Source organism: Capsicum annuum, chromosome 11 (genome assembly GCF_002878395.1).
Source record: "Capsicum annuum cultivar UCD-10X-F1 chromosome 11, UCD10Xv1.1, whole genome shotgun sequence".
Lineage (NCBI taxonomy): Eukaryota > Viridiplantae > Streptophyta > Magnoliopsida > Solanales > Solanaceae > Capsicum > Capsicum annuum.
The window spans coordinates 220990388-221017048 of NC_061121.1; the positions used below are offsets into that span (position 1 = coordinate 220990388).

A 26661-nucleotide genomic window follows, 5' to 3' on the forward strand; every position below is an offset into this window, starting at 1 on the left:
AAAAAATGAAATATGATTTAAATATGATATATAGAGGTTATTTTTATAAAACTAAAAAATTTAGGATTAAAAAAAAAAGAGTGAAACTGAGTAGGTTTTTGAGTGTTTTCTCAATTCCAAATATAAATTAGTGGTATTTGAAATTTTCATGGCCAAATACAGATTTTCAAATAAAAATGAAAAAAGAATTTCTCAGACCAAACGAATCCTAAGTATTTTTTAATTGGAGTGACTTCTTGGTATTTGTCCTGATTTTAACGAGAACATGAATTCTCCATGGTTGGCTAATTCTTGTTGTTGTAGGAAAATATTGTAGGCTCTATAATAGAGCCTTCTTTTTCTAACTTGTTAGCATACACAATGTAGTTCTAGCCCCCAGGGGATTTGAGATTTTTGTTTCGGAGGAGAACTTGTAAGAGACAAATGTTGTGATATTACTTATGTGAACCTCTTTTTATTTTGAGTGAATTGTGTGAGGTTGTCTTTTTTGACAGTTGTACTCTAATTTTTTATATAGTGAATTGCTCATCACCTCTTGTAGATGTAGGTTGATTGACCGAATCACGTTAAATTATTGTCTCTTCTAATATATTTCTCACCTATCTTCTTATACGACGTCTGTCGAGATTTGCTTTGCTAACATGTCTTTGTAGGATAAGGTTCAAGTGAATTTACCATAGCATGCCGAATTGCCTACCCCTAGAAGTGAGCTAATGATCCCTACGTGTTCCCATCAACTTGGATATCCATCACATTTTAAATCTTCAGACAAATAATTATTGTACTTCCCATTTAATGTAGCATAAAGCTTTTCTGATAAAAGTACTTTATTTGCAAACATTATCATACAATAATAGATTCTTGCTTTTTCTTTCCCTTTCTGATATTTTCAAGATCAGTAGGTAGAAAGAAGTTGAAGATGACTTAGATTTTCCAGGTATGAATCTTGATTGGATAAGCTTTTGTGTTAAAAAGTCAATATTACAATATAAGTGTTTGTCAAAAAAAAGTTGAAAAAGACTAGATATTTAATTAAGTGTCTGTGTCAAAATTACTTGCTTCAGTGTATACAAGAATCTTGATCAAAGAAGCTTCTGTATTACAAAAAAAAGTCAAGTTTTTGATTGAGTATCTGTGTGAAGTTAGCTGCTTTAGTGCTTCAGTAAGACTAGAATCTTGATTCAAGAAGCATTTGTGTTAACAGTAAGTATTTGGACACCAATGCATACAATTCAAGATTCTTGTTCTTTCTTTCAGTTCTGATAATTTTTCAGCTCAGTAAGTAGACAAAAAGTGGAAAAGACAAGATTTTAGTTAATTGCCTTAGTGTTTCAGATAGCCAAGAATCTTGATAAGATAAGCTTTTGTGTTAAAAAGTTGAGTTTTTGGACAACTAGTTCAATTCAAGATTTTGTTTCTTGTTTCACTTTTGATATATTTCAACTGAGAAAGTAGGAAAAAAAACAAGATTTTTGATTAAGGAGCTAACAAAAGAATCATGATTTTAAGGGGCTATTATATTAATGGAGGAAAGGCAGAAAAATGGGAATTTGGTGTTTGCAGTTAATGGGGAGAGGTTTGAGTTGCCATGTGTTGATCCTTCTACAACTTTGCTTCAGTTCTTGCGATCTGAGACGTGTTTCAAGAGCCCTAAGCTTGGTTGCGGTGAAGGTAATTCTCCTTTTTTTTTTTTTCTTTTCATTCACCACTCTTTTACATGTATAAATATGTTCTTTATTATTTTTTTGAATAACCGTGGTGTCCGAGCCCATATGTACGCCATCGACTAGTTTTGAGGGTAATTTTTATCTCCCACCATCCTACCAACACAGTATGAGTAACTTTATCCATTAAGGCGTAGACATATAGGAAGAAATATCTAGTGGGATTTGAACCAAAGACCTCATGACTTTCAACCGACCTAGTGTACATTTTTGTTTGTGTTATAACCGTGGTGTGTGGGGCCTGCTTGTGTGCACCCCTACTAATTCCACGAGTACCTTCTTCCTCCTACTAGAACAGACACCGGTAACTCTGTCCATGAAGACTTGGACGGATGAGAAGAAATCCCCGTAGCCTATAATCTGGTTAAGTTTTTGGATAACAAATGCACAGTTTTAGTTCAGAAGGAACATAACTTATTTGTGTGGTTACAGGTGGTTGTGGGGCTTGTGTTGTTCTTATCTCAAAGTATGATTGGAAGCTTAAAAAGGTCGAAGATTTTAGCGTGAGTTCATGCCTTACACTTCTTTGTAGTTTAAATGGTTGTTCAATTACTACAAGTGAAGGCCTTGGGAACACCAGAGACGGTTTTCATTCTATTCATGAAAGGTTTTCTGGTTTCTACGCTTCTCAATGCGGCTTTTGCACTCCTGGAATGTGTATGTCATTTTTCTCAGCTCTCGTCAATGCTGATAAAGGAAACAAACCCGATCCTCCAGCAGGATTCTCTAAGCTTACTTCATCTGAAGTTGAAAGTGCCATAGCGGGGAACCTTTGTCGGTGCACTGGATATCGGCCCATTGCTGATGCCTGCAAGTCTTTTGCTGCTGATGTTGATATAGAGGATTTGGGGTTTAATTCTTTTTGGAAAAAGGGAGATTCCAAGGAAATGAAAGTAAGTAAATTACCTCCCTATGATCCAACCAAGACTTTTAGTACATATCCTGAGTTCATGAAATGTGAATCCACCACGAATATGGACTCCTCGAGGTACCCTTGGTACAGTCCTGTTTCTATTGAGGAGCTATGGGGCTTGTTGAACTCCAATGTAATGGTAAATGGTGCAAGCTATAAACTTGTCGTTGGTAATACCGGCACAGGTTATTATAAGGAAACTCAGCGATATGATTATTACGTTGATCTCAGGCATGTTCCTGAACTCTCAGCCATAAAAAGAGATCAGGCAGGTATTGAAGTTGGAGCAACTGTGACTATCTCTAAATTCATTTCATTCTTGAAAGAGGAAAGCAAAATCAATTTTGGTTCATATGGGAAGTTAGTGTCCGAAAAACTGGCTTACCACATGGAGAAAATTGCGTCGCCATTTGTTAGAAACTCTGCTAGTGTGGGAGGAAATTTGGTTATGGCACAGAAGAATGGTTTTCCTTCGGATATCGCTACATTACTTCTCGGGCTTTGTGCTACTGTTAGCTTGATGACCAGTCATGGACTTAAAAAGCTCACATGGGAGGAGTTATTATCGAAACCACCGCTAGACTCAAGGACTGTGCTTCTGAATGTTTGCATCCCATTTAAGAAAGATCAAAGTTCTCCCCAAACTCATTCTAGATTTTTGTTTGAAACTTATCGAGCTGCTCCACGACCTCATGGGAATGCATTGGCATATGTAAATGCTGCTTTCCAGGCTGATGTTTCTCACTGCAAGAATGGTGTCCTGATAAGCAATATCCATTTGGCGTTTGGTGCTTATGGCACAAAACATGCAACAAAGGCTAAAATGGTAGAAGAATTTCTAGCCGGGAAAATGTTAACTGTACATGTTTTGTATGAAGCACTTAAACTAGTCAAACTGGCGGTGGTACCGGAAGATGGCACTTTACACCCTGAGTACAGATCAAGCTTGGTTGTCAGTTATGTTTTTGAGTTTCTTTATCCATTAACTGGTGTTCATTCTTCTATTTCTGGTGGCTTACTTGATGGAATTAATGACATCTGTGTTGAGGAAGTTACGGAAAGCAGTAATGATGGTTGCATTAGTCAGGGGAGAAAGCAAACACTACTATCTTCTGCTAAGCAGGTTGTGGAATTTAGTACCGAGTACCATCCAGTAGGTGAACCGATGAAGAAGGTTGGAGCTGCCATGCAAGCTGCTGGTTTGTAATCACCTTTTAATATTTTATTCATCTTGTGCATGTTAAATGCAAAGTTCCATACCAATTTTTCCTGGCCTTGACTGCTGGCTTTTTGACATTTAAGTTATGTTGCTCGAACTTTTCAAAACTGTTGGCAGGTATGTCTCAGATCCGACAGAGGTGCGGAAACATTATTGGAGGGTCCAAGAAGCATAGTTATACTGAAATTGATAACTGATATTTAAGTGAAAATACACAACTGAAGTAATAGCAGGTCAGGACGGAAAATCTGTTCTAGGAGATATGAGATCAAGGAAATAGTTTACCTTTTCTCAGCTTTGGATAAATCATTGTGTTTAGATTCATTAGATGCCTCTGGTACAACTATAGGCGAGTTGATACCATTCTTTGGGGGTGTTAAGACATATTCTGCAGAACTTGTACTATATTTTCAATAAAACATTGTGTTAGGAGACAAGGCTTGAGCTTCCGTTTTGAAGTGTTACCAATTGGTCATTCTTCTCTTTTTTTGCTGCCCTTATTGTCATGAATACCTCTAGCCATGTTTTTTTAAACACAATATAGTTTATCTGCACACCAGTTTAATTATAACTTCGTGTCTGCAACATTCTAAACTTCAGGTGTGCTGGTTTATATAATATTTTCAGGTGAAGCTATTTATGTAGATGACATCCCTTCACCACCAAACTGCTTGCATGGATCATTTATCTACAGTACAAAACCATTAGCAGGTGTCAAGGGAATCCAGCTCGATCCTAATCAATTAACAGAAGGAGTAACCACCATAATTACTTATAAAGATATTCCAACAGGAGGGTCAAATGCAGGAGCTATTACACCGTTTGGCTCCGAGCCCTTATTTGCAGATTATCTTGTCCGATGCGCTGGCGACAGAATTGCAGTTGTGGTGAGCACTTCAAGTTTCCTTCTGCTGAGATTGATTTTATGAAATATTAATTTCTCATACACTTTCATCCAAAGAAATTTTGAACTTTTTTCATTGTGTTGTTGCAACAATATAGGTTGCTGACAGTCAGAGGTCTGCTGATGTGGTTGCAAGAACAGCCCTCGTTGAATATGACACTGCAAATATAGATTTGCCCATTTTAACCGTTGAGGAAGCTGTTGAGAAATCTAGCTTTATCCAAATCCCACCATCTTTTTATCCAAAACAGGTTGGTGATTTCTCAAAAGGAATGGCTGAAGCTGATCACAAAATTCTCGCTGCTGAGGTATTTTTGTTTTCTCTACTGTTCACATTTCTTCTTTGTTGCTCGAACTCTCCAAAAATGCTGTCATAGCCAGATGGATCCTCCAAAATGCACAACTTCAGAAGAAACCAATGGTTTCCTTAAATTTGATTCCTGGATGGTGATCTAGATGTAAAACAGCTAAAGGTTCAAAAATATTACTTATTGTCTCTTTTAATGATCAATTTCCAGATAAGATTTGGTTCCGCGTACCATTTTTATATGGAACCACAGACAGCCCTTGCAATTCCAGATGAGGACAATTGCATGGTTGTTTATACTTCAAGCCAGAGCCCTGAGAACGCGCATCGTGCGATTGCCAGTTGTCTTGGTGTTCCCGAGCACAACATCCGTGTAATTACAAGAAGGGTTGGAGGTGGCTTTGGGGGCAAGTTTGTCAAAGCAATGCCTGTGAGTATTTGAAAAAGAAATAGCAATAATAACAATTCTCTTACTCTAGTGTTAAAGTTTGTGTATGATTTTAGGTGTCAACGGCATGTGCACTAGCAGCGTACAAGTTAAGACGACCTGTCAGGATATATGTCAACCGGAACAGTGATATGATAATAGCTGGAGGCCGACACCCGATGAAAGTAACGTACAGTGTAGGATTCAAGTTGAGCGGAAAGATCACAGCATTACATCTTGACATATTGATAAATGCTGGGAACACACAAGATATGAGCCCCATCATACCCTCATATTTGATTAATTCACTAAAAAAATATTATTGGGGTGCCTTATCTTTTGATGTAAAACTATGCAAGACAAATCTCACCAGCAAATCGATCATGCGGGGCCCTGGGGAGGTGCAAGGATCTTACATTGCCGAAGCTATAATAGAGCACGTAGCAAGTTTACTGTCGGTGGAGGTGGACTCGGTCAGAAATAAAAATGTCCATACATTTGAAAGCCTCAACTTATTCTATGATAACATTGTAGCAGAAGTACGAGAATATACATTGCCTAGTATCATGGATAAGTTGGCCGTGTCCTCGAGCTTTTTCCAACGAAGCAAGATGATAGAACAGTTCAACCAGAAAAACACATGGAAGAAAAGGGGTATTTCTAGAGTTCCAATTGTGTACAATGCTACGCAACAGCCGACCCCAGGAAAAGTCAGTATTCTGCAAGACGGCTCAATTGTTGTAGAGGTTGGAGGGGTTGAAATTGGCCAAGGGTTATGGACAAAGGTTAGACAGATGACTGCCTACACACTCAGTTTAATTGAAAGTAGTTGGGCGGAAGACCTTGTGGAGAAAGTACGAGTCATACAAGCAGACACCTTAAGCGTAGTGCAAGGCGGGTTAACGGCTGGAAGCACTACATCGGAATCTAGTTGTGCAGCTGTTAGACTTTGCTGTAATGTCTTGGTTGAAAGACTGACCCCTCTGAAGAAACAGTTGAAGGAAAAAAATGGCTCTGTTGATTGGCCAATGCTAATTCGCCAGGTTTGTTTTTGACATCTCAACTCTGCAAGTCACACTGTCACGGTCAGTCACTTCCGGTTTTATGGATTAGTATTAGCAGTTACTGTGAATTTGTATTCTTTAAATATTCTCTTTGCATGAGATGACTTGTCATCAATGATCACCTTGTTCTTAGCATGTCGCCAAATAAAACTCGTGATGCTAAAGATGCTAAATTTGAATTAGTCATGTAAAGAAAATACTGGAAAGTACTATTTGCAACCATTTCCTCTTCTTTTGCAGGCACAAATTCTATCAATAAACTTAGCAGCAAATTCTAATTATGTGCCAGAATCCAGCTCCTCGAGGTACTTGACCTTCGGCGCTGCTGTCAGTGAGGTAAATTTGTTATTCCTGTCAGTTTTTCTTGTTCCCTGAGAAACACTTTTTTAGAATTGCAATTCAAATTTTGTATTGCTTTTTCTGTGTGTCTTTTAATTACAATGGGGAACCTATATATACAGAAATTCAAGAAAGACAAAATAGGCAGCAAAAGATTAATTAGCATCCTCCTGATATGGTTTTAACAGCAGGAGATTGAGGAACTATTACGGAATAAATCTTGATTGAGGAAATCCGTGTGATGTGGCAGCACATTGAATGAGATTTGATATCAAGTGATTGACTCTTTCCTTGTGTGAGTCATGAACCACACGTCTTTCCTTAACTATAGGTTGGCTATCATTCTTTTCACCCTTTTTCAAGCTGGAGGAAATGGTTAAATGTACTCCTAGCTTGTCCGTAAAATGCTGAAATGGAGTTCTGACAAAGCTTTGGTGAAGATATCCGCAATCTAATGAGATGAGGGAATATACCGAGTTGTCAATGCCCCAAAGCTACCTTCTCAAGAACAAAGTGGTAGTCAATATCTATGTGCTTTGTGTGGGCATGAAGCACTGGATTTACGGTCATGTAGAGTGCACCTTGTTATCACAAAAAAGTTATGGTGGCTCATGTAATTTAACTCCAACATCTCGTAGTAAGAAGGCAATCCATACTAGTTCGGCCGTTTTACTTGCCATTGACCTATATTCTGCTCTAGAACTTGATCTTGAAATTGTTGGTTGCTTCTTTGATAACCATGAGATGCAATTAGCTCCTACATATATACAGTAACCAATAGTACTTCTTCTAGTGTCCGGACAGCCTACCCAATCGGCGTCACAAAATCCATATAGCTTTAGAGGACTTTGGGTAAGAAATTTGATTCCATAGTGCATTGTTCCTTTGAGATAGTGAAATATTCTCTTTACCGCTTTCATGTTTTCTTCTATTGGCTCATTCAGTTTTTGACATTATTGACTGCTTGGACGATGTCAGGATGTGTATACATTAGATATTGAAGTGCACCCACTAGACTTCGACATTCCTTTTGTCAAGACCCGAGCCTAGGCCCTGGCCGCGACGGGCATCCCGACCACAAAAGCTCGAGGGACCCCTTAGCATTCAACTATAAGCATAATCCATAGATGAATCAAAGTGCAGAAGATATAATGAAAATTCAAGAGAAATTTACAATACAAACTGTGTCAACAACACATGACAATACAATACTTAACTTCCGTCTACGAAGCCTCTACTGAACACTAACTGTCTACGCCGGGAAAAAACCCCGGCTGGACCATATATTGAAAGACTCAACATATAATTAAATGCCTTTCGAAAGATGGATAGCTCACCAATTTTGTCATATCCCAAGTGTTCTACTGATTGATGGACCATGGAACTATACCGCAAAACCTGAAATATATGGGGTCAATACTCGAAAGCAGTGGTACGTAGAACAATCCAAAAATAAAATATATTTTGCATAACATAAGTCAGAGCATTTTATAAAAACATGTTAGCATAAAATAATTGAAAATACATGGGCATAATCAATACATTTCAAAACATTTCTGTAAACCACGACTCAACTCTTTGTCTTACTTCTGAGCTAGGTGGTACACCCTATATATCTGAAAGTACCCCACGGGCTATATGGGATCCACCCTTGACCGGCGGCCAAGCCCCCAATCCAAATTTGCCGCAAGGATTGGAGTTTTTATAAATTGGTAATACCCCCATGTGAGCATACCGTAGGAATCTCCTCATGTGAGATGTCTTAATTATCCTCCCATGTAGGATAACATATCATAAGTCCCGCATCGGCAAAACATGATTTCGGACAATGAGTTATCTGAACTCGTGCCTTCTTAGGGTAATCACCTAACTCTCTTAGAGCCCATTTTTAACCTTCTTAAAACATGCATCTTACTAAAATCATGATCTGAAGTCTGAAATCTATTTTGTTCTGTATTTGTCATAGTGTTCATCTATTTTGGTATTGTCATACCAAGACTTGCAAGTCATATAAGCCATATCATATCATGTCTTAGTACTTTCATTCAAAACATGTTATTTGACCACCAAACATTTAAACACTTCAAAAGAGTTCTTATTTAAAAATATATGAAACACATGTAAAATACTCTCTTTTCAATACTTTGACAAAGTGTGGTCGTTTCTTTCATCAATCACATGCAAGTCCTTTATTAGGAAACATGAGCATTTATAAAACAAGAAGAAAATCCCTCTCATTCATTCATAAAACAATAACAACCCATAATTATACAAGCACGATCATGAAGATGGACGTTTTTGAGTATTTTGAATGCAACCTATGGAGTGTACGAGTTGAAGTGTGAAAAAGGCTCCAAAATCGCCCCGTCTATTGCACTCCATGGGCTCCATTTTGTTCATTTAACACTAAGGGGTACTTTTGTCATTTTTCCACTTATTGTAATAAATCTATAAATAGAACATGTTAGGGTTTTAGCTCATTAGTTATTGAATATTGATGAAAGAACACTTATCTTGAGAGAGAGCCTCCCTAGGCCAAAACTAGAACATAAGCAAGTGTGGACTCACTTATGAATGTGTATTGCTTGGAAACGACGGTGCTTGAGCAGTGGAATCCCTCTCGGGTCTTCGTAGGAGTGTAGTGTTGCTATTGTAAGTCTTAGGGGTACTTAGATTTAATATATCTTTGGGTTCTTGGGTCTTATTGTAGTTATGTCTCACTATCTATCTCTACATTTTATGTCTTAGTTAGTGTTATCTAGGGAAACCGTTAGTTCTTGTTGTTCTTGTAATCGTTGGATTTTTGTTATCATATTGTGGTTCTTCTTATTATAATGTTGTTTATCCCTTGTTGTTTTTAGTCATTTACACCTTGCTTCTTGTTATTGTTGGAGCCGAGAATTGTGTTTGTGTTGCTCTCGGGTTTTCCTTTATTTGTGGACTGTTTTTGGCTTCTTTTTTACATGATCCAAGTTTTTATCGTATCATTTGGTATCAGAGCATGGCTTTATTTGTTTCCACAAGATCAATCTTGGGCTTGCTTCCTTGAAAATTCAAAAAAAAAAGTGTTAAAAATTAAAAATTCCAAAAAGAAGCAAATCTGTTCATTTTTGTTGTCTTGGCCGAAATTGTGTCTTGTTGTGTCTTGGTCGAGATTTGTGTCTTGTAAAATTAGATCTAAGAGTCCTTTTTGTGTTGATATGTTGTTGGTAGTGTTAGCTTCTTCATCCCTAATACTAAAGGATTCTAAATCTAAGTTTGAGCTTTAAAAGTTGATGTTTTTGTTGGGAATCCAAAGTGTGGCCGATTGTTGTTGGTATTGTTGTTGTTGGTTCAAGTTTTGAACGTGTATTGTAGGTATTGTGTTGTGAATTTTAAGCTTGAAAAGGTGTTGTTGTTGTTTGGGGGTCCCAACTTGAACCTTAGAACTTCAAGACTCAAAGTTTGTGTTCTTGGTGTTCTTCACCATCTCTATATATTGTTGAAGAAAAAATAGTTGTTGATCTTAGAAGTTGAAGAAACAAGAGTACATATTGTGTTAGTCTTGCAATATATAGATCCAAGTTTCAAGGTGTAGTACTTGTGGCTCAAAGACTTTTCCTACACACTCAAGACTTTACAACCCACTTCTAACCACTTTCCATGAGACAAGGGCCCATGTTTTAAGGAAAAATATTACAAAAGTCAAGTCTTGAAATTTGAAACTTGAAAAAGGTTCCAAGACTTATTATTCCCTCCTTAAAATACATTCCACCAATCCAAAAATTAAAAAATGGGTTAAGACTTGGACTTTGGAAAATAAAATTGTAGAAACCGCAACCAATACGGGGTTTTACTATTCACAGAATTATTTTGGCTCAAATTTTTGATTTCGTAGTTTCATTTTCTTGTTAGTTAGTTTCGTTTGTTGATTCCAACACTAACTTACAAGCTAGTGACCATTTTCTAGATTGTGGGTTGGTTGTGAACCGTTCCTTCGTGTTTACATCCTTGTGTGTTCTCTTAATTCCTTGGAGTCGTTGTAAATATTTGGTTCACCTCTCAACACCTCACAGAGTACAAGCAAGCTTACAACACTTGTGAGATTAAAGTGTGAGGAATTCGAGAGGCAAAGAAATAAAGAAAGTGTGAGGACCTTTCTTGTATAACTAATTTGTTTGTGTTTTGTAGGTAACTTATTGGCTACAATGAATAACAACGTCCCTAGTGCTATCTTGGCCGGGGATGAAACTCAATTGATTTGAATAAGATTGAAGGAAAATCTCAAGATGGTGAGAAAACCGAGGTGCGAAATGAAGATGTTGGCCAAGACTTGAACTTGTTATGTTCTCGGTTTCTTTTAATTTTGTGGACTCTTTTGGGAGCCATTTTTATTTGATTTGTGCCTTGAATTTGAGGTCAAATTCCTCTCAAGATGGAGAGGATGATACAAGCACGATCATAAAGATGGACGCTTTTGAGTATTTTTAATGCAACCTATGGAGTGTAAGAGTTGAAGTGTGAAAAGGGCTCCAAAGTCGCCCCTCTATTGCACTCCATGGGCTCCATTTTGTTCATTTAACACTAAGGGGCACTTTTGTCATTTTGTCACTTATTGTAATAAATCTATAAATAGAACATATTAGGGTTTTAGCTCATTAGTTATTGAATATTGATGAAAGAACACTTCTCTTGAGAGAGAGCCTCCCTAGGTCAAAACTAGGACATGAGCAAGTGTGGAGTCACTTGTGAATGTGTATTGCTTGGAAACGACGGTCCTTGAGCAGTGGAATCCCTCTCGGGTCTTCGTAAGAGTGTAGTGTTGCTATTATAAGTCTTAGGGGTACTTAGATTTAATATATCTTTGGGTTCTTGGGTCTTATTGTAGTTATGTCTCACTATCTATCTCTACATTTCATGTCTTAGTTAGTGTGATCTAGGAAAACCGTTAGTTCTTGTTGTTCTTGTAATCGTTGGATTGTTGTTATCATATTGTGGTTCTTCTTATTATAATGTTGTTTATCCCTTGTTGTTGTTAGTCATTTACACCTTGTTTCTTGTTGTTGTTGGAGCCAAGAATTGTGTTTGTGTTGCTCTCGGGTTTCCCTTTGTTTGTGGACTGTTTTTGGCTTCTTTTTTATACGATCCAAGTTTTTATCGTATCACATAAACATTAACAAAATATGTAAAATCAAACTTTTAATCATTTGTGTAAACAATCCACAAAAATTGTTAAGACAATGAGTTTCATAACAAGGGAGGAAATTCCATAAATCATGCTTTGATATAACTTTTTGTAATCATAACATCCATAGACATGACCATAATTCAAGTTTAGGAAAACCCCCCATGGTTTAAACAAGATTTCATCATAAATTAGGGTTCCCAATGCATGCTGTCAAAACAATCTCAAATCTCATAATATGTGCATACATATATACTTTAGATCTTGTAAAAACTTTAAAACTTACGCCCATGAAATTTAGGATAGCCCCGCGTACCTTTTTGATGAACATAATTTGTGATATCTTGAATCTAAGCCTTGGGAGCATGGTTTTTTGAAAGAAGCTTTAACTTTTCTCTCTTGAGAGTCGAGAGGATAATGAACGAGGAGAAATTGACATGTCCTGTGCAATTAACGTTTAAAAAAGTGTGTTTAAATCGTGGGTGTAGGGTTTGGGTGAGGAAAAGACCAAAAAACCCATAAGGAACTGAATAAAATTTCTGGAATTTCTTTAGTTGACGACTTGGTTGATGGCTTGTCAACTAGTTGACAGCTTGTCAACCTAGTCGTCAACTCCTCTTTATGTTCTGGTTATGGTCGACGACTTGGTTGATGGCTTGTCAACAAGTTGATAGCTTGTCAACCTAGTTTTCAACTCCTTCAGTGATACTGATTAAGGTTGACGACTTGGTTGATGGCTTGTCAACTAGTTGACAGCTTATCAACCTAGTCGTCACCTTGATGACAGATGGACATGCTGAGGTAAAATGATCATAACCTTCTACTCCGATATCGGATTAAGGTGAAACAAGTTGCTTTGGAAAGAAGACTCGAAGATATTTCATTTGGTATATAGTAGGTCACGTAACACATCATATACTGTAAGTAATGATCATTTGAAGTCGACCCAAGTTGAAACGTTCACTAAAACTTAATCAATAGAAATGTTTTCAACTCGTCTTTGAGTTAGGAGATTTTAGTGACCTCAATTCATATTCAAAAGTATTATCACACAATGGAATTGATCATCACACATATATTAACAAGGAATCATTGGGTTTTGGTCTATACGCGTAGGAACGATGATTTGAATTCTAGCTTGAAAATACGGGGTGCTACACCTTTGCCTTAACTAGCTTTGAGTCTTCTGGTGTTGGTTGTGATTTCAATGCCATCGGCATATCAAAGTGAGAACTTTCTATATGGTTTGCTTGGTTGAGCAGATCTTTCGTGTACTTGCCTTGTGATAGTGTAATGCCTCCTGGAAATTATTATCCTCCTAGCTCAAGAAAGTCATGTAATTTTCCCAAGTCCTTCAATGCAAATTCCAAGCTGATCTGAGTTACTAATGACTTTATAAACTTTTCATTGTTTCCTCTAAGCACAATATCATCGGCATAAATTAGCATGAGCATAATAATGTCCTTTTTTTTCTTAAAATAAATAAGGAAGAGTCTGCCTTACTATAGACAAAACCAATGTGAATTAAAAATCCAGACAATCTATCAAAGCACGAGGTGCTTGTTTGAGTCCATAGAGTGATTTATTTATCTTGTGGTAGTACTCAGGAGTTTTGGATCCTTAAATGCCGGTGGTTTCTCCATGTGGACAGTTTCTTTTAAAATACCATGGAGGAAGGTTTTTTTCCCATAATTTCCAACTTGACGAGATTGCAATAGCTTGCACAAATCTTATAGTAGTAGCTCTTACAGCTGGACTGTAGGTTTTTTCATAGTCTATGCCTTCCACTTGTGTGTACCCTTATGCAACCAGGAGATCTTTGTATCATTCTATTGATCTACCTTCCATGAAATTGATTCAATACATCCATTTTGAACCAACTACATTACTGTTTGTTGGTCTGGGCACAAGGGTCCAAGTGTGATTTTCATGTAGTGCTTCTATCTCTTCTTTCATTGCTTTTTTTCAGTGGGAGTGAGCAAGATAATCTCTGTGTGATTTCGGGTTGTAATGCTACTAGTTGTGATGAAGGTGTGGTGATGCAAGTTGCCTCCCTGTTGATATCTTTTATCTCAAATCTGTTGAGTTTCATTTGCAATGTTAAGATTTGATTTTGGATTGTTCCTCAGCTTCGAGTAATCATATGAGTATCTTTTGACTCTTACATATCTTTTGACTCTTACATTAGACCTGGACACACATCATTAGAAGTAGAAGTTAGTTTCTCATGAAGAGGTTGATGTTCAATTGTTTGCAACTCATTATAGTCGGAGGTTATATGAACACTGTTCAAAGATTCTATTTTTTTTGTTGTCGACTACGAGTTGTTTATTTTCTGTTGCATTTTGCAACTCAGTATTGATCTCCAATATGGTTTTATTTTCTGACTCTGAATCGGATAGCTGAGATGAGTTCTCATTTTTGAGATTTGGGGACATAGTCTTCATCACATAGAGTACACAATGCCCCTTTTTGAATCTGTGCATCGTCTTTTTATTGGATTTCTGTCAAATTTGTGCTGAATGTCTCTCAATGTTGAGAGTCTTGGAATTAAATAGAAAGTATTTAAAGATTTCATCCCCAAAAATCCTCCTTTCCTATCCCTAAAGATCAGCTATTCAACCACTAGGAAAGAATAATCCATGATTACGTGTTCCTAGGACATATCGAATGATGCGACGTACAACCACCAAATGGAGATGATGGGAAGCTTGTATAAATTGACTAACTTGTTGAACTGCAAAACAAATGTTTGGTTGGGTAATAGTAAAATAATTTAAGCTCCCAACTAATTCCTGAAACATAGTTGGATCAGGAAGAAGATCGCCTTCCTTATGTTGATACTTTACATTCAATTCTAATGGAGTATCTATGGAGGAGAAACCTTGAAGATCTGCCAAAGAAATCAGACCCTGAGCATATTTGTGTTAGTTTAGAAACACACTTGAAGAATCATTATGAACTTCCAATCCCAAGAAATATTTAAGAATACCAAGATCTTTCATATGAAAAGAATCCTTAAGTTGTTGTTGCAAGCTAGTGATTAGTGAAGAATCAGTTCCTCTAATAATAATGTCAGCTACATATACCAAAAGAAGAATATAACCTGTAGATGTTTTTCAAAGAAACAAAGATGAGTCATATTGGCTCTGCTCAAAGAGAATTGTAGAAAAGTAAACCGAAGTTTGTCAAACCAAGCTCTGTTTTAATCCATACAAAGATCTATTCAACTTGCTCACATCTAATGTAGGCGATGAAAAAAACAAACCTGGTGGACGTTTCATATAAATATCTTCTTTGAGATCACATGAAGAAAAACATTTTTGACATCCATTTGATGAAGAGTCCAGTTTTGTGAAGTAGCAATGGCAATAATAGTTTGCATCATAGTCATTTTTGCTACGGGTGTAAAAGTATCCTCATAGTTCATACCATACTCCTGTATGTTACCAAGAACAACCAACCGAGCTTTGTACCGATCAAGAGTTCCATTAGAATGATGTTTAATTGAATAAACCCATTTACATCCAATTTGACGGACATTTGAAGGACATGAAACAATATCCCATTTGTCATTTTCTTTAAGAGCCAAAAATTCTTCCTATCACGATCCAATTTCTCAGGTCATGATGGCGCCTACTATAACCCACCAGTAGGCAAGCCCAACCCGTAGTTCGGAACAACTAGTAGCAGGCTACTTAATAATATAAAGAAAAGAATGCGAAAAAAATGAAATAAAGATCAATTACATAAATAAATCCCAAAGCCTGGTGGTATCGGTTTAAGAACTTCTAATATTATAAGAGTACAAGAGTGAAATATCAATGGAATTATACTGATACAACTTATATCCGAATACAATATAGAGACTAGGCTAATATATAAGAGGGAGGTAAGTAATACTGTGAACATCAGGAGCTTACTCTCAGTTTTCCAACCATTGCTGCTCCGCACGATGCACATATCAATAGTGATAACCCGTACTATACTCTGTAGGCTGCAGAAGTGTAGTATGAGTACCAAACGAATGGTACTCAGTAGGCAACTACCAACTGAGCTCCAAAGATAAAGCAAATATATAGAGTATATAAATAGAATGGAGATTACGCCCAAGAGTCCATAAATCATATAACAGGTCAATGATACAACTAGGATAGCCTATTCTATTCATGTCCAAGAGACTAACATAATAAGGCTAAGAAAGTATCAAAGATGAACTATCCTATTCATGTCCAAATCCGTAAATCTCACTACTATACCATATATCCCAGGCTAATATATGAATAAAAGGGCAAAAGAAAGGTGGATAACAATATACAAGGCCAAGAAATGAATCTACAATATGAACAAATGAAGGAGGAATATGCGGTAGTACTATAGCTACTATAACTATATATATATATATATATACACGTATAGTTATGAGGTCAACGCAAAGCATAATCTAAATCATCATGTCCTCATTTTAAGACCTCATTATAATCTGATCATGATTTAATACTAACATACCTCAAATCTCGATATTGAATCAATGGCCAACCTGTCATAAGCTAACCATAATAATGATCATAACAATGATAATAAAAATATCAATAATACTGCGAGTAAGCGGCTATTCCGGACAACCAAACACCTAGCCGAGCCTATGCATACCCCCACCGCCCCAGGCTCGGAAGGTTCAATCAACATACAACAGTGCAAGGTGTATTCATCACCCATATTCATGCAACCGTCTCATACCGGCTGATAGACATAGGTGCATACTGGTGATAGGTGATGCACATGCAAAAATGAATGCAAGGTACACAATCAACAATCACAATCTCATCATCATAACCATCTTCATCATCTCTAATCAACCTCTGTCCTTGCCGGGTATCAACATATTATCATAATTTCCTCCGAACTCGAACCAGGTATATATATCATCACAATAGTATCCTTCGAACTCGAATTGGGTATATATATCATCACAATAGTATCCTTTGGACTTGAACCGAGTATATATATCATCATAATCATTAATACATACATACATACATACATACATACATACATACATATATATATATATATATATATATATATATATATAGTTTCTCAAACTCGAGCCATGGCTAAAAGAGTGTAAATTTATAAGCTTGTTGCCCAAAATGATCTTCAGGACTAAATCATTGTAAAAGTGTAGAAAAGGTCGGAATATCTCACGACCGAAGTAAATAATAGTGTTAAGTCATGGATCGGAATCTAACTCGGTCAAATCTTTAAAATAATATTTTAAACCTCTTTTATACTTATAAATATTCTGTTTAGTTAGGCAATTATTATAGTAAAAAATCCATTATTAAGGTGAAAAGTGGGTTTTAACCCTTATTTAGAAATACAGTGATAACGCCATATTTTAGCTAGGATCACATCAATACCGATATAATAATCATGAATGTGCCAAATCTATGCATGCCATCACTAATATTCAGGCACTGAAATCATAGGCAACATAAACATATATGTTCCCATATTCTACAACCGTATCCTTTACAAGGATAAATACTTTCCGGATATCCAATCAATATCATAACATGACCCTCGGGCCAATAATATATTCGAAATAATCACGACATCTTAATCACGACCTTAGGCCCATATAAATATCCGAAACTCATAACGACAATCATATCTATAAGTCGTAGCATATCCATAATCATCTCACATATAGGAGACATCTCACATCTTGAAGGCATAATATCAATAAGCATATCATCTCTATTAGAAATCTCATATCTATAGGTCATAAATCAAGAGCAAGAGAAAAATCATCTATATAAGCCCAATAATCATAACTAAGAGGAGAATCATCTCTATAGACAATATATCATAACTACAAGGAAAATGCATCTCTATGGGTCAAACATCATAACTAAGAGGAAAATGTATCTCTATGGGTCAAACATCATAACTAAGAGGAAAATGCATCTCTATGGGGCCAAATATCATAACGAAGGGGAAAATGCATCACTATGGGCCAAATATCATAACTAAGAGGAAAAATGCATCTCTATGCGCCAAATATCATAATTAAGAGAAAAATGCACCTCTATGAGCCAAATATCATAACTAAGAGAAAAATGCCTCTCTATGGGCCAAATATCATAATTAAGACAAAAATGCATCTCTATGGACCAAATATTATAATTAAAAGAAAAATGCATCTCTATAGTTCATTAATCATAATACGGCAAAAATCATCACCATTTATCAATTCACCATGTAAATCTCATAAATAAGGGTCATTAATCTCAATAGGCCTACTATCTGTAACTAAACCCACAGGAGCTAACACAAGTCTTAGCCAAAGTGAGCCGGATGATCCCACTTCTAATCCTCAATCTCGATAGTTAGGCAAACTACGCCTAAAATTAGGCTAAGGTATCTAGTTCAACTTTTAGATGTCAAGTAAGTCATAACCAATCCTAAAATTGGAAATTCATCTAGAAATATAGGCAATTATGTCAATTCTACCCCAAGATATGGTTTCAAGATCACTAGACTATCCCAACTAAGGTCAATCACTCTAACCATGATTCCAACACTTGAACCACATCCCAAGCCTAGCATCATAACATTTACATACTACAAACTAATTCAATCTAGGGAGAAGGCAATAGGATTCTAAAAGGGTCATAAACGTACAACCTTACGGGTCCAAAACCTTCATCCAATCCCCAAACATCAATAATCAAGTCTAAGTGATTTTACTTGCAATAAAACTTAACATTCATATTCACATGGAATATATAACACACATCATCTTCGAAGAAAAGTAGGTAGAAGCCTACCTCAAGGCCGAACCGCAAAACCTCAAATCATTCACCACACGCCTATCTTCACTTCAGAATCCCCAAAATGCAATCGCACTATCAAAATCATAATTTACTCATCAATATGAGTCTAACGATACCCATATTGCATTATTATGCTTCGGGTCTAAAAACGACACCAAAAACTCCAAGTAGATCCCACTTATGGAAAATAAGTTTCCGAGGTCAACCCAACGTACATACATGAACAAGGAATCAAAACCCTCAAAAAATGGATAAAAATAAAGAAATATTTGAGCTAAAATCAAGACCTAAGTGAATTTGGGACTTTGCGTCAAAAATCAAGAAATTCATCAATGAAGTGATGAAGGAAAAATCCCCAAATTCGCGACCCTGGGGTTTATTTATAGAACCCCCCGCGAAGAGATGCGGTATTCCCCAATAAAAAGTCAAAAAATTTATTTTTGACCCTCAAAACCTATTTGGAACCCAAATAAAATGATCAAATAGTGAAATTTGAGTGTAAACCACATTTCAAATACATTGGGAGAATCAAAAATTTCATCCGATATCATTTTGGCTAAAAATGGGCCCCACACCTATAGTTTTATTTTTCATAAAATCCGATCAATAGCCCAAAATAAGCTCGGAAGCCTTGGGGCCTTAACCAAGGGTTTCCCTAGTCTAAAATCGATGTTTCGGATGCGGTGGTGAAGTCATATTTTCAATCCGAGGTCGTTCCGACCAAATATGGATCCCACACCCATATTTTAATTTTTCAACTTTTCGACCATTAGATCGAAATGATTTCGGGTGCATTGGGTCCCAAACCAAAGGTCTATCTAGACTAAAATTGATATTCTAAATTTGATGATGCAGTCAGAATTTGTATCCGAGATTGTTTTACTGAATTTTTTGCCTGATGGCTATTTGGAATCAATGAAGACTTCAAAATAGGAAATTGACTCTAAAAATCAAATGAACTGTCTGGTAATCAAACCGTTGGTACCAGTAAGTCATAAATGAATTGCGACAGATATGGAGAAGCTCAAAAGAAGAAGATAAGAAAAAATATGAAAATTGACCAAAAGGGTCATTACATTCCTTCATTGGTTTTTGCCAACATTCATGCTTGGAAGCTTGTGAGTAACAAATTGGAAAAAGAATGGTGGATAACATAGATGAAAAGCTACACAAATTTGGAGTATGAGATACTCTGGTAGATCATCGAGTGGGCTCAAGAGGAGCAAGCCTTGAAGAATTCTCAGATTTTAGTTGTGGAGCTGTTTCAGGTGGTGGATCAATATCAGGAGGGGGTAAAGTTTGATGCCGTAGTTCATACATAAATTCGGGTTTGAACCTCTGAGAAGAAGATTACAAATCTTCAAAAGTAGGAAGAAGAGGAGAGACAGGAGATGACTCAACATGTGTAGAAAAGAAATACTGATTCTCAAAGAAAACAACATTTCTGGAAATACGAAATTTATTAGAACATGGATCATAAAAGATAGAACCTTTTTGTGAAGTACTATAACCCATAAAACACATTTAGTAGACTAGATAGAAAGTTCATTGCACTGAGAAGGAGGCAAATGCACAAAATAAATACAACCAAATGTTTCAAAATTATCATAGCTAGGATTTTTGGGATAAAGACGAAACTATGGAGATTCAAGATTTAACACTTTAGTTGGTAGTCTATTAATTAAGTAAACAACAGTAGACAAAGCTTCCACCCAATATTTAGATGGAATAGAGGACTCAATCAATAAAGTATGAGTGACATCTAAAAGATGATGATTTTTATGTTCAACAACCCTATTTTGTTGTGGTGTATATGGGAAGGAGCGTTGTGAGACAATTCATTCTTCAAGTAAATTTTTTTTTGAATTCATAAGACATATATTCTCCACCAGAATCATATCTTAATAGTTTGATGCAAGTAAAAAAGTGAGTCTCAATATTGCCAAAAATGTCTTGAATATGGAAAATACCTCAGATTTGGAACGAAGAAAATATACCCACGCAAATCGACTATAATCATCTATAAATGTCAAAAAATACTTGAAATGAGGATGAGAAATAATTGGTGAAATGCCCAAAACATCACAATGAATGACATCAAAACACTTTGTAGCACGACTACCAAAATTAGAAAAATGAAGAATTTTACTTTTCCCCAATTTACACGTAGAACAATTAACGGAAGGAGTGAAAAATTGATTTTTATTCTCCAATATACCAGAATTCGGTAAATAAGGCAACATAATAAAATTTGGATGTCCAAGCGCTTAGCAAAAGATAGAACAGGAGAAATGAAAAGTGTATAGGAAACAGTTGTCCAACATTAGACCCCTTCACAATTATTGTTCCTGACACCTAATCCTGCACAATCAACCATTACGAAAACAATTTACATCACAATTGTTATCTACCAATTGTCCAACTGAAATAAGACTAATGGGGAGTTTTGGTGACACTAAACATTTTTGAAAGTTTTATTACTATCCCCAACCTTGGTAATGGGAAATTACTACCATTGACAACTTGAATTTTTTGTGGACCATGATACTTACGAACATTTTTTAGCATAATAGCTGAGTTGATCATATTATTGAAATCGCTAGAATGAACAAGCCAAAAATTAGATGCAAGATCATTACCTTGTAGCCCCAAAGTTGTAAAGGATGACATGATCATTTGTCTTACCATTTCAGGAGTAAGAACGTATCCTGAAGATGAATTCTCAGTTGTGAAACCATTTATCCCAGCTTAAAAAGCATTGACCTTACGGTTTTGAGGGCGTGTGGGACACTCTTTAATAATGTGTCCTTGTTGTTTACAATGATTACAAAACTTCCTGCCACAATTGCTAGAAATATGACCATATTTCTTGCAATTGTAGCATTGAGTTCTAGTCATATTCCTACCCTTTCCTTTACTTTGGCAACAAATACAACAACAACATCATTAACTTGCTTGAAAGCATTTTGTGTGATAAAATGCTACTCTTCACGTAGTTATTCCTCAAAACAAACATCCAAGGAGGGAGAAGGATCACGATTCATCAAGTTAGAGTGAACACTCTCAAACTTAGAACGTAACTTCATCAAAAATTGATCTTCCTTTCTTTGCTCATGAATTGCCTAAATTACAGAAAGAGATTCGGCCGGCATTTTGGCATAAATAATATCTGTAAATTCAGCCCACAAATTTTGAAATCTAGAAAAATAATTTTGGGATTGATCTCCTTGATAGTAATTAGCACTTTTATACTCTAACTAGAAGTGTCTTGCGTGATTGTCTTGATTGTAAACCTTTTGTAAATAATCTCACATAGCCTTAGCAGTCTTGTAAGGCCTGAGATTAAGAATATTAAGAGGGTCAATTGACCCCAAAAATCATGTCATTACCCTAGCATCCTTAATCTTTCATTCACCTAACTTTGTAGGATCAGTAGGAGCAGGGTCGCTTTCATCTATATGTCTCCATAGTTTTTTTTCGGTCACAAATAATTGAAATTGAAATTCTTAGGAAGAATAATTTTTTCGATGAAGCGAACATTAAAGGATTCAAATTGATGTGAAGCTATGTTCTTGAATAGCTATAAAAACTAGAAGCACTATGACTTAAAAAAAACAACCAGAATGAACAAGATCAAAAGTTCAAGATGTTGACGAACCATCAACACAACCAAATTTTTCAAAAAAAATTGAAATGAACCAAGTTGAACTCAATGAAACTAGAAAACCAAGAGAAGTCTCTAATACCATGTCAAATTTGTGCTGAATGACCCTCAATGTTGAGTCTTGGCATTAAATAGAAAATATTCGAAGATTACATCCCAAAAATTCATTTTTTCTAACCGTAAAGATCAGCTATTCTATCCCTTTGAATCTGCTATTGTATCTCTCCTAATCAACTATTTTATCTCTTTGATTACTCCATCATATCTCTATAATTCCACATATACAACAACATATAATTACATTAATATACAATATTCACTGTTAATTCATGATCTTTGAGTTGTCCATCATGCTAACGATTTCAATTGATGTGCATTCCCTTTTTGAATTGTAAATTAAGTTTCTTTCTTTCTCCACAAATCTAAATCTGAAAATGTTGTGACTTCTAGATGTCCTGTATAGACATTTCTTTGAAAGGAGCGTAAGGAAAACTATTTTCATCAAAAACATGTCGTGAAATCCAAACATTATTAGTTGAGGGTCAAGACATCTATAACTCTTGTGAATAGGACTGTATCAAAGAAAAACACAAAGGTATGTTTTCTTTGAAAACTTATTCTTGCCGTAATATTTTAAATATGGAAAGCACCTACATCCAAAAACTTTCGGACTCACATCGTCAGAATGACAATTAAACAATTTAAAGAAAGGAGTTTTCATTTTCAGCATTATGGAAGGCATGCAATTTATCAGAAAGCGTGCAGTTAGAAAAGCATCAACCCAAGGTTTGCCTAAAATAGCAAGGTGAGACCTGTTTGAACAATATGGCGATGCTGGACAGAAAAATTGATGATGGATGCCTATGAGTGGCAATGGGGCGGTGCGGTGCGGGTTTTAAGTTATGCGGTGCGGTGTGGGTTAAAGTAATTTTTTTTAAAAATGGTGCGGTGCGGTGCGGGTTGCGGGTATATGCGGATTTAAAATAACAAAAAAGCTAAAAATTAATATTGTTCTCGTGAATATACCTAAAATTATATGTGTTCTTTACTTAAATTTTATGATACTTAAAACTACATGCATAACACTACAAATAAATAATTTTATAGTAGCATTTTTAACATCTCTATTCATTTGAATAAAAATATGATATTTGATCATTACTTGTACACGTTATATTTTTTGACAATTTTTTAGTGAAAAGTAATATAACAGAAATTAGTAATTATTTTCTAGTTGTAGATTTGAAAATATTATGATTTTCAATAGAGTTACAAATTTTTCAAAAAAAAAAGGAAAAATATAAAAACATGGGGCAGTGTAGTGCGGTTATCCGCGGGTATGAATGTGGTGCAGGTTTAAATGTCATGCGGTGTGGTGCGGTGGATTTTAAAACTTGCGGATTTAGTAAAAGCCCACACCGCACCGCACCATTGCCATCCCTATGGATGCCACATTGAGATAAATGTTTTCAAACTCAGCTAATGTGAACTCACCTCCATCATCACATTGAAATTTTTTTATTTTCCTTTCGAACTGATTCTCAATTTATCTTTGAAATTTAAGAAAATTCTCAAAGAAATCAGATTTCTTCTTTAGAGGAAAAATCCATGAGTAACAAGTATAATCATCAACAATAATTGTATAATATTTAGAGGAAATCTCGAAACATTATTGGATGAAGAAAAATAAATTCGGCAATTCTTTACCATTTGGCAACTAATACGAAGAGGTTTTTCTTTTTCCCAACTAGAAACATTAATTAAATTTCTGCTGGAGCATTCTCTTATGCCAAATGTTTTCGAAAGTAGGATTGTTGTAAACATAAAAGGCTTGATGCTTTATTTCATCTAGTACATACAACCCTTTGTTTTTGCGTCCTTTAGCAAATAGTTTGCCCTCTTCAGTGACTTGACAAAAAAATTGTCAGCATTGAACGAAATGATACATGAATTATCTTGAGCTAATTGTCCCACAGAGGTTCTTTTTATTATTTGAAACAACCAGAGTATTTTTAAGCTTTAAAAATACCATTTTGAGTTTCAAGTTTCCTTCAACAATATGAGAAATATTCAAACTTTCTCCATTACCACAAGAATTGTATCGTTTAATCTTAGAGAGTTTACCTGTGTCGTTTAAAATGTGTGTTGTTACAGGTATAGTTCACTTTCAAGATATCTTAGGAAAATGTATTTTCCATCGACTCATTTTGAATTGAATACGATTCACTTTCAGGATATCTTAGGACACTGGATTTCCTAAACCAATTGGGACTAGTTCGATCGAGCTCTCTTATTGAGAATGTTCCTCTATTATGCTAACTCAAACCTCCACGCTCTTACGCACGTGATTTTGAGTCTCATGTGTCTTCCATTTCACCACCAATATATCTTGAAAGTAAATCATATACAATGATTATTGTTAATTATGTCTTGAATTTTTCCCTTGTATATTTAGGAAAACCCTAATCCCAATTGGTTTAGGAAATCTATTGTCCTAATAGTTTTAGGGAAGGAAAACATATTGTCCTTGTAGGATTGGAGAAATTTCTCCGGTAGTTGGAACTTCATAAGCATTGTGAACTTCTTCTCTTTCACAATGGAGAATTCTCTCTACTTCTGTGCGGAGGATTACATTTAGCTGAACCACATTAAATCTTTGTGTTATTTTTCTTCTCCATTTGCTGTGTGCGTGAATGCGCGCTAGTTAACCCGCAATTTTTCCGCAACAATTATCAATTTTAAATATGTATGAATAAACACACTTGGCCAGAAACTGCAATTGTGGACCATTTTGCAGACAATATATCTTCATATGGATAACTAAAAACAAGGCTCTTTTTGCAGGTGGAGATAAACGTTCTGACCGGAGAGACTACTATTTTGCGGTCAGATATTATTTACGACTGTGGGCAGAGCTTGAATCCTGCTCTTGATTTGGGCCAGGTTCTTCCTATTGTTTAACATCTTAGATTTTGTAATTAGAATCCCTTAATGCATCTGAGCTGTTATTCTAACATCAGAATTATCTGATTATTTTTTCCCCTTTTTCCTTGAAGATTGAAGGGTCTTTTGTACAAGGAATCGGATTTTTCATGAATGAAGAATACATTACAAACGAAGACGGGTTACTGGTTTCAAATAGCACTTGGACATATAAGATCCCAACTATTGACACCATACCTCAGAATTTCAATGTTCATGTGATGAACAGTGGACATCACAAAAACCGTGTTCTGTCATCCAAAAGTATATTTCTTTCTTTATTTCCTTTTGCTTTCCTTCTATCAAACAAGTTCTCCAAGTTCTCGCTTGTCCATTTACAGCCGTGAGCGTCATGAAAAGTTTTCAAACACATTCTTCAGTTGGTTTAGTGGAAAATACTGCAAACCTGTTTGAGATGATTCTTAAAACAGTAATGATATGAAATTATTGATCATTTATTCAGTATCCCATTGGAGACCTTGTATATATATTAAGAAATTCACTAAATATCTATGAATAGTTAACATGAACTCAGATATTATTGTATACTAACCATAAGAGCACCTCAAATTCTAATCTTGAATTTCCTTCTGTTCATACAAACCGTTGAGTCTTAATATAATTACTTGTTTTTTTGGAAGCATCTGGTGAACCACCGCTGCTTCTGGCAGCATCAGTCCATTGTGCAACAAGAACGGCCATCAAAGCAGCACGTGAACAGCTCAAACATTGGGACAAGCTCGACGGGTCTGTTTCAGAATTCTATCTGGACGTCCCTGCCATATTACCAGTTGTAAAGACACAGTGTGGCCTGGATTATGCGGAGAAGTTCTTAGAAACTTTGCTGGCTCAGAAATCTAACTAAACGTGAAACAACATGTTTCAAATGATTCTGAACTAATGTTGTTCGGACTCTCCAAAATGTTGTCGTACCCAAGTCGATTCCTTTAAAAATACGCTACTTATCAGTTAGGTATATATATACTATATAATTTTTGTCTTATTATAAGATTTTTGTGTAAATAATCCATATAATGGATGTCTTTGTAATGGAACCAATTATTGCACCATAATGTTAGTTTTAACATGTGGTATATGTTTCAATTGCACCA

General features: G+C 35.8%; 1 protein-coding gene across 4 annotated transcripts; it reads left to right on the top strand.

Moving 5' to 3' along the window:
* LOC107847367 (abscisic-aldehyde oxidase) lies at positions 1–26661 on the top strand. 4 transcript variants are annotated; one of them, XM_016691572.2, is made up of 11 exons: positions 1–937; positions 1510–1671; positions 2157–3836; positions 4484–4743; positions 4859–5068; positions 5279–5497; positions 5572–6537; positions 6799–6894; positions 25412–25510; positions 25624–25813; positions 26191–26661. In XM_016691572.2, exons 2-11 carry the CDS (start codon positions 1524–1526, stop codon positions 26412–26414), a joined length of 4092 nt encoding a protein of 1363 aa, XP_016547058.2. In that variant the 5' UTR covers positions 1–937; positions 1510–1523; the 3' UTR covers positions 26415–26661. The 4 variants fall into 4 exon arrangements, with proteins under 4 accessions (XP_016547058.2, XP_016547060.2, XP_047255200.1 ...); XM_047399244.1 differs by having other exon boundaries at positions 178–412; XM_016691573.2 differs by lacking the exon at positions 1–937 and adding an exon at positions 1032–1203.

Excerpts from the sequence above, each read along its gene's own strand:
- LOC107847367 (XM_016691572.2), top strand. The coding sequence starts at position 1,524 with ATGGAGGAAAGGCAGAAAAATGGGAATTTGGTGTTTGCAGTTAATGGG. Across the intron at positions 6,895-25,411 it reads TCGGCGCTGCTGTCAGTGAG|GTGGAGATAAACGTTCTGAC; the intron begins GTAAATTTGTTA and ends CTCTTTTTGCAG. Across the intron at positions 25,511-25,623 it reads CTGCTCTTGATTTGGGCCAG|ATTGAAGGGTCTTTTGTACA; the intron begins GTTCTTCCTATT and ends TTTTCCTTGAAG.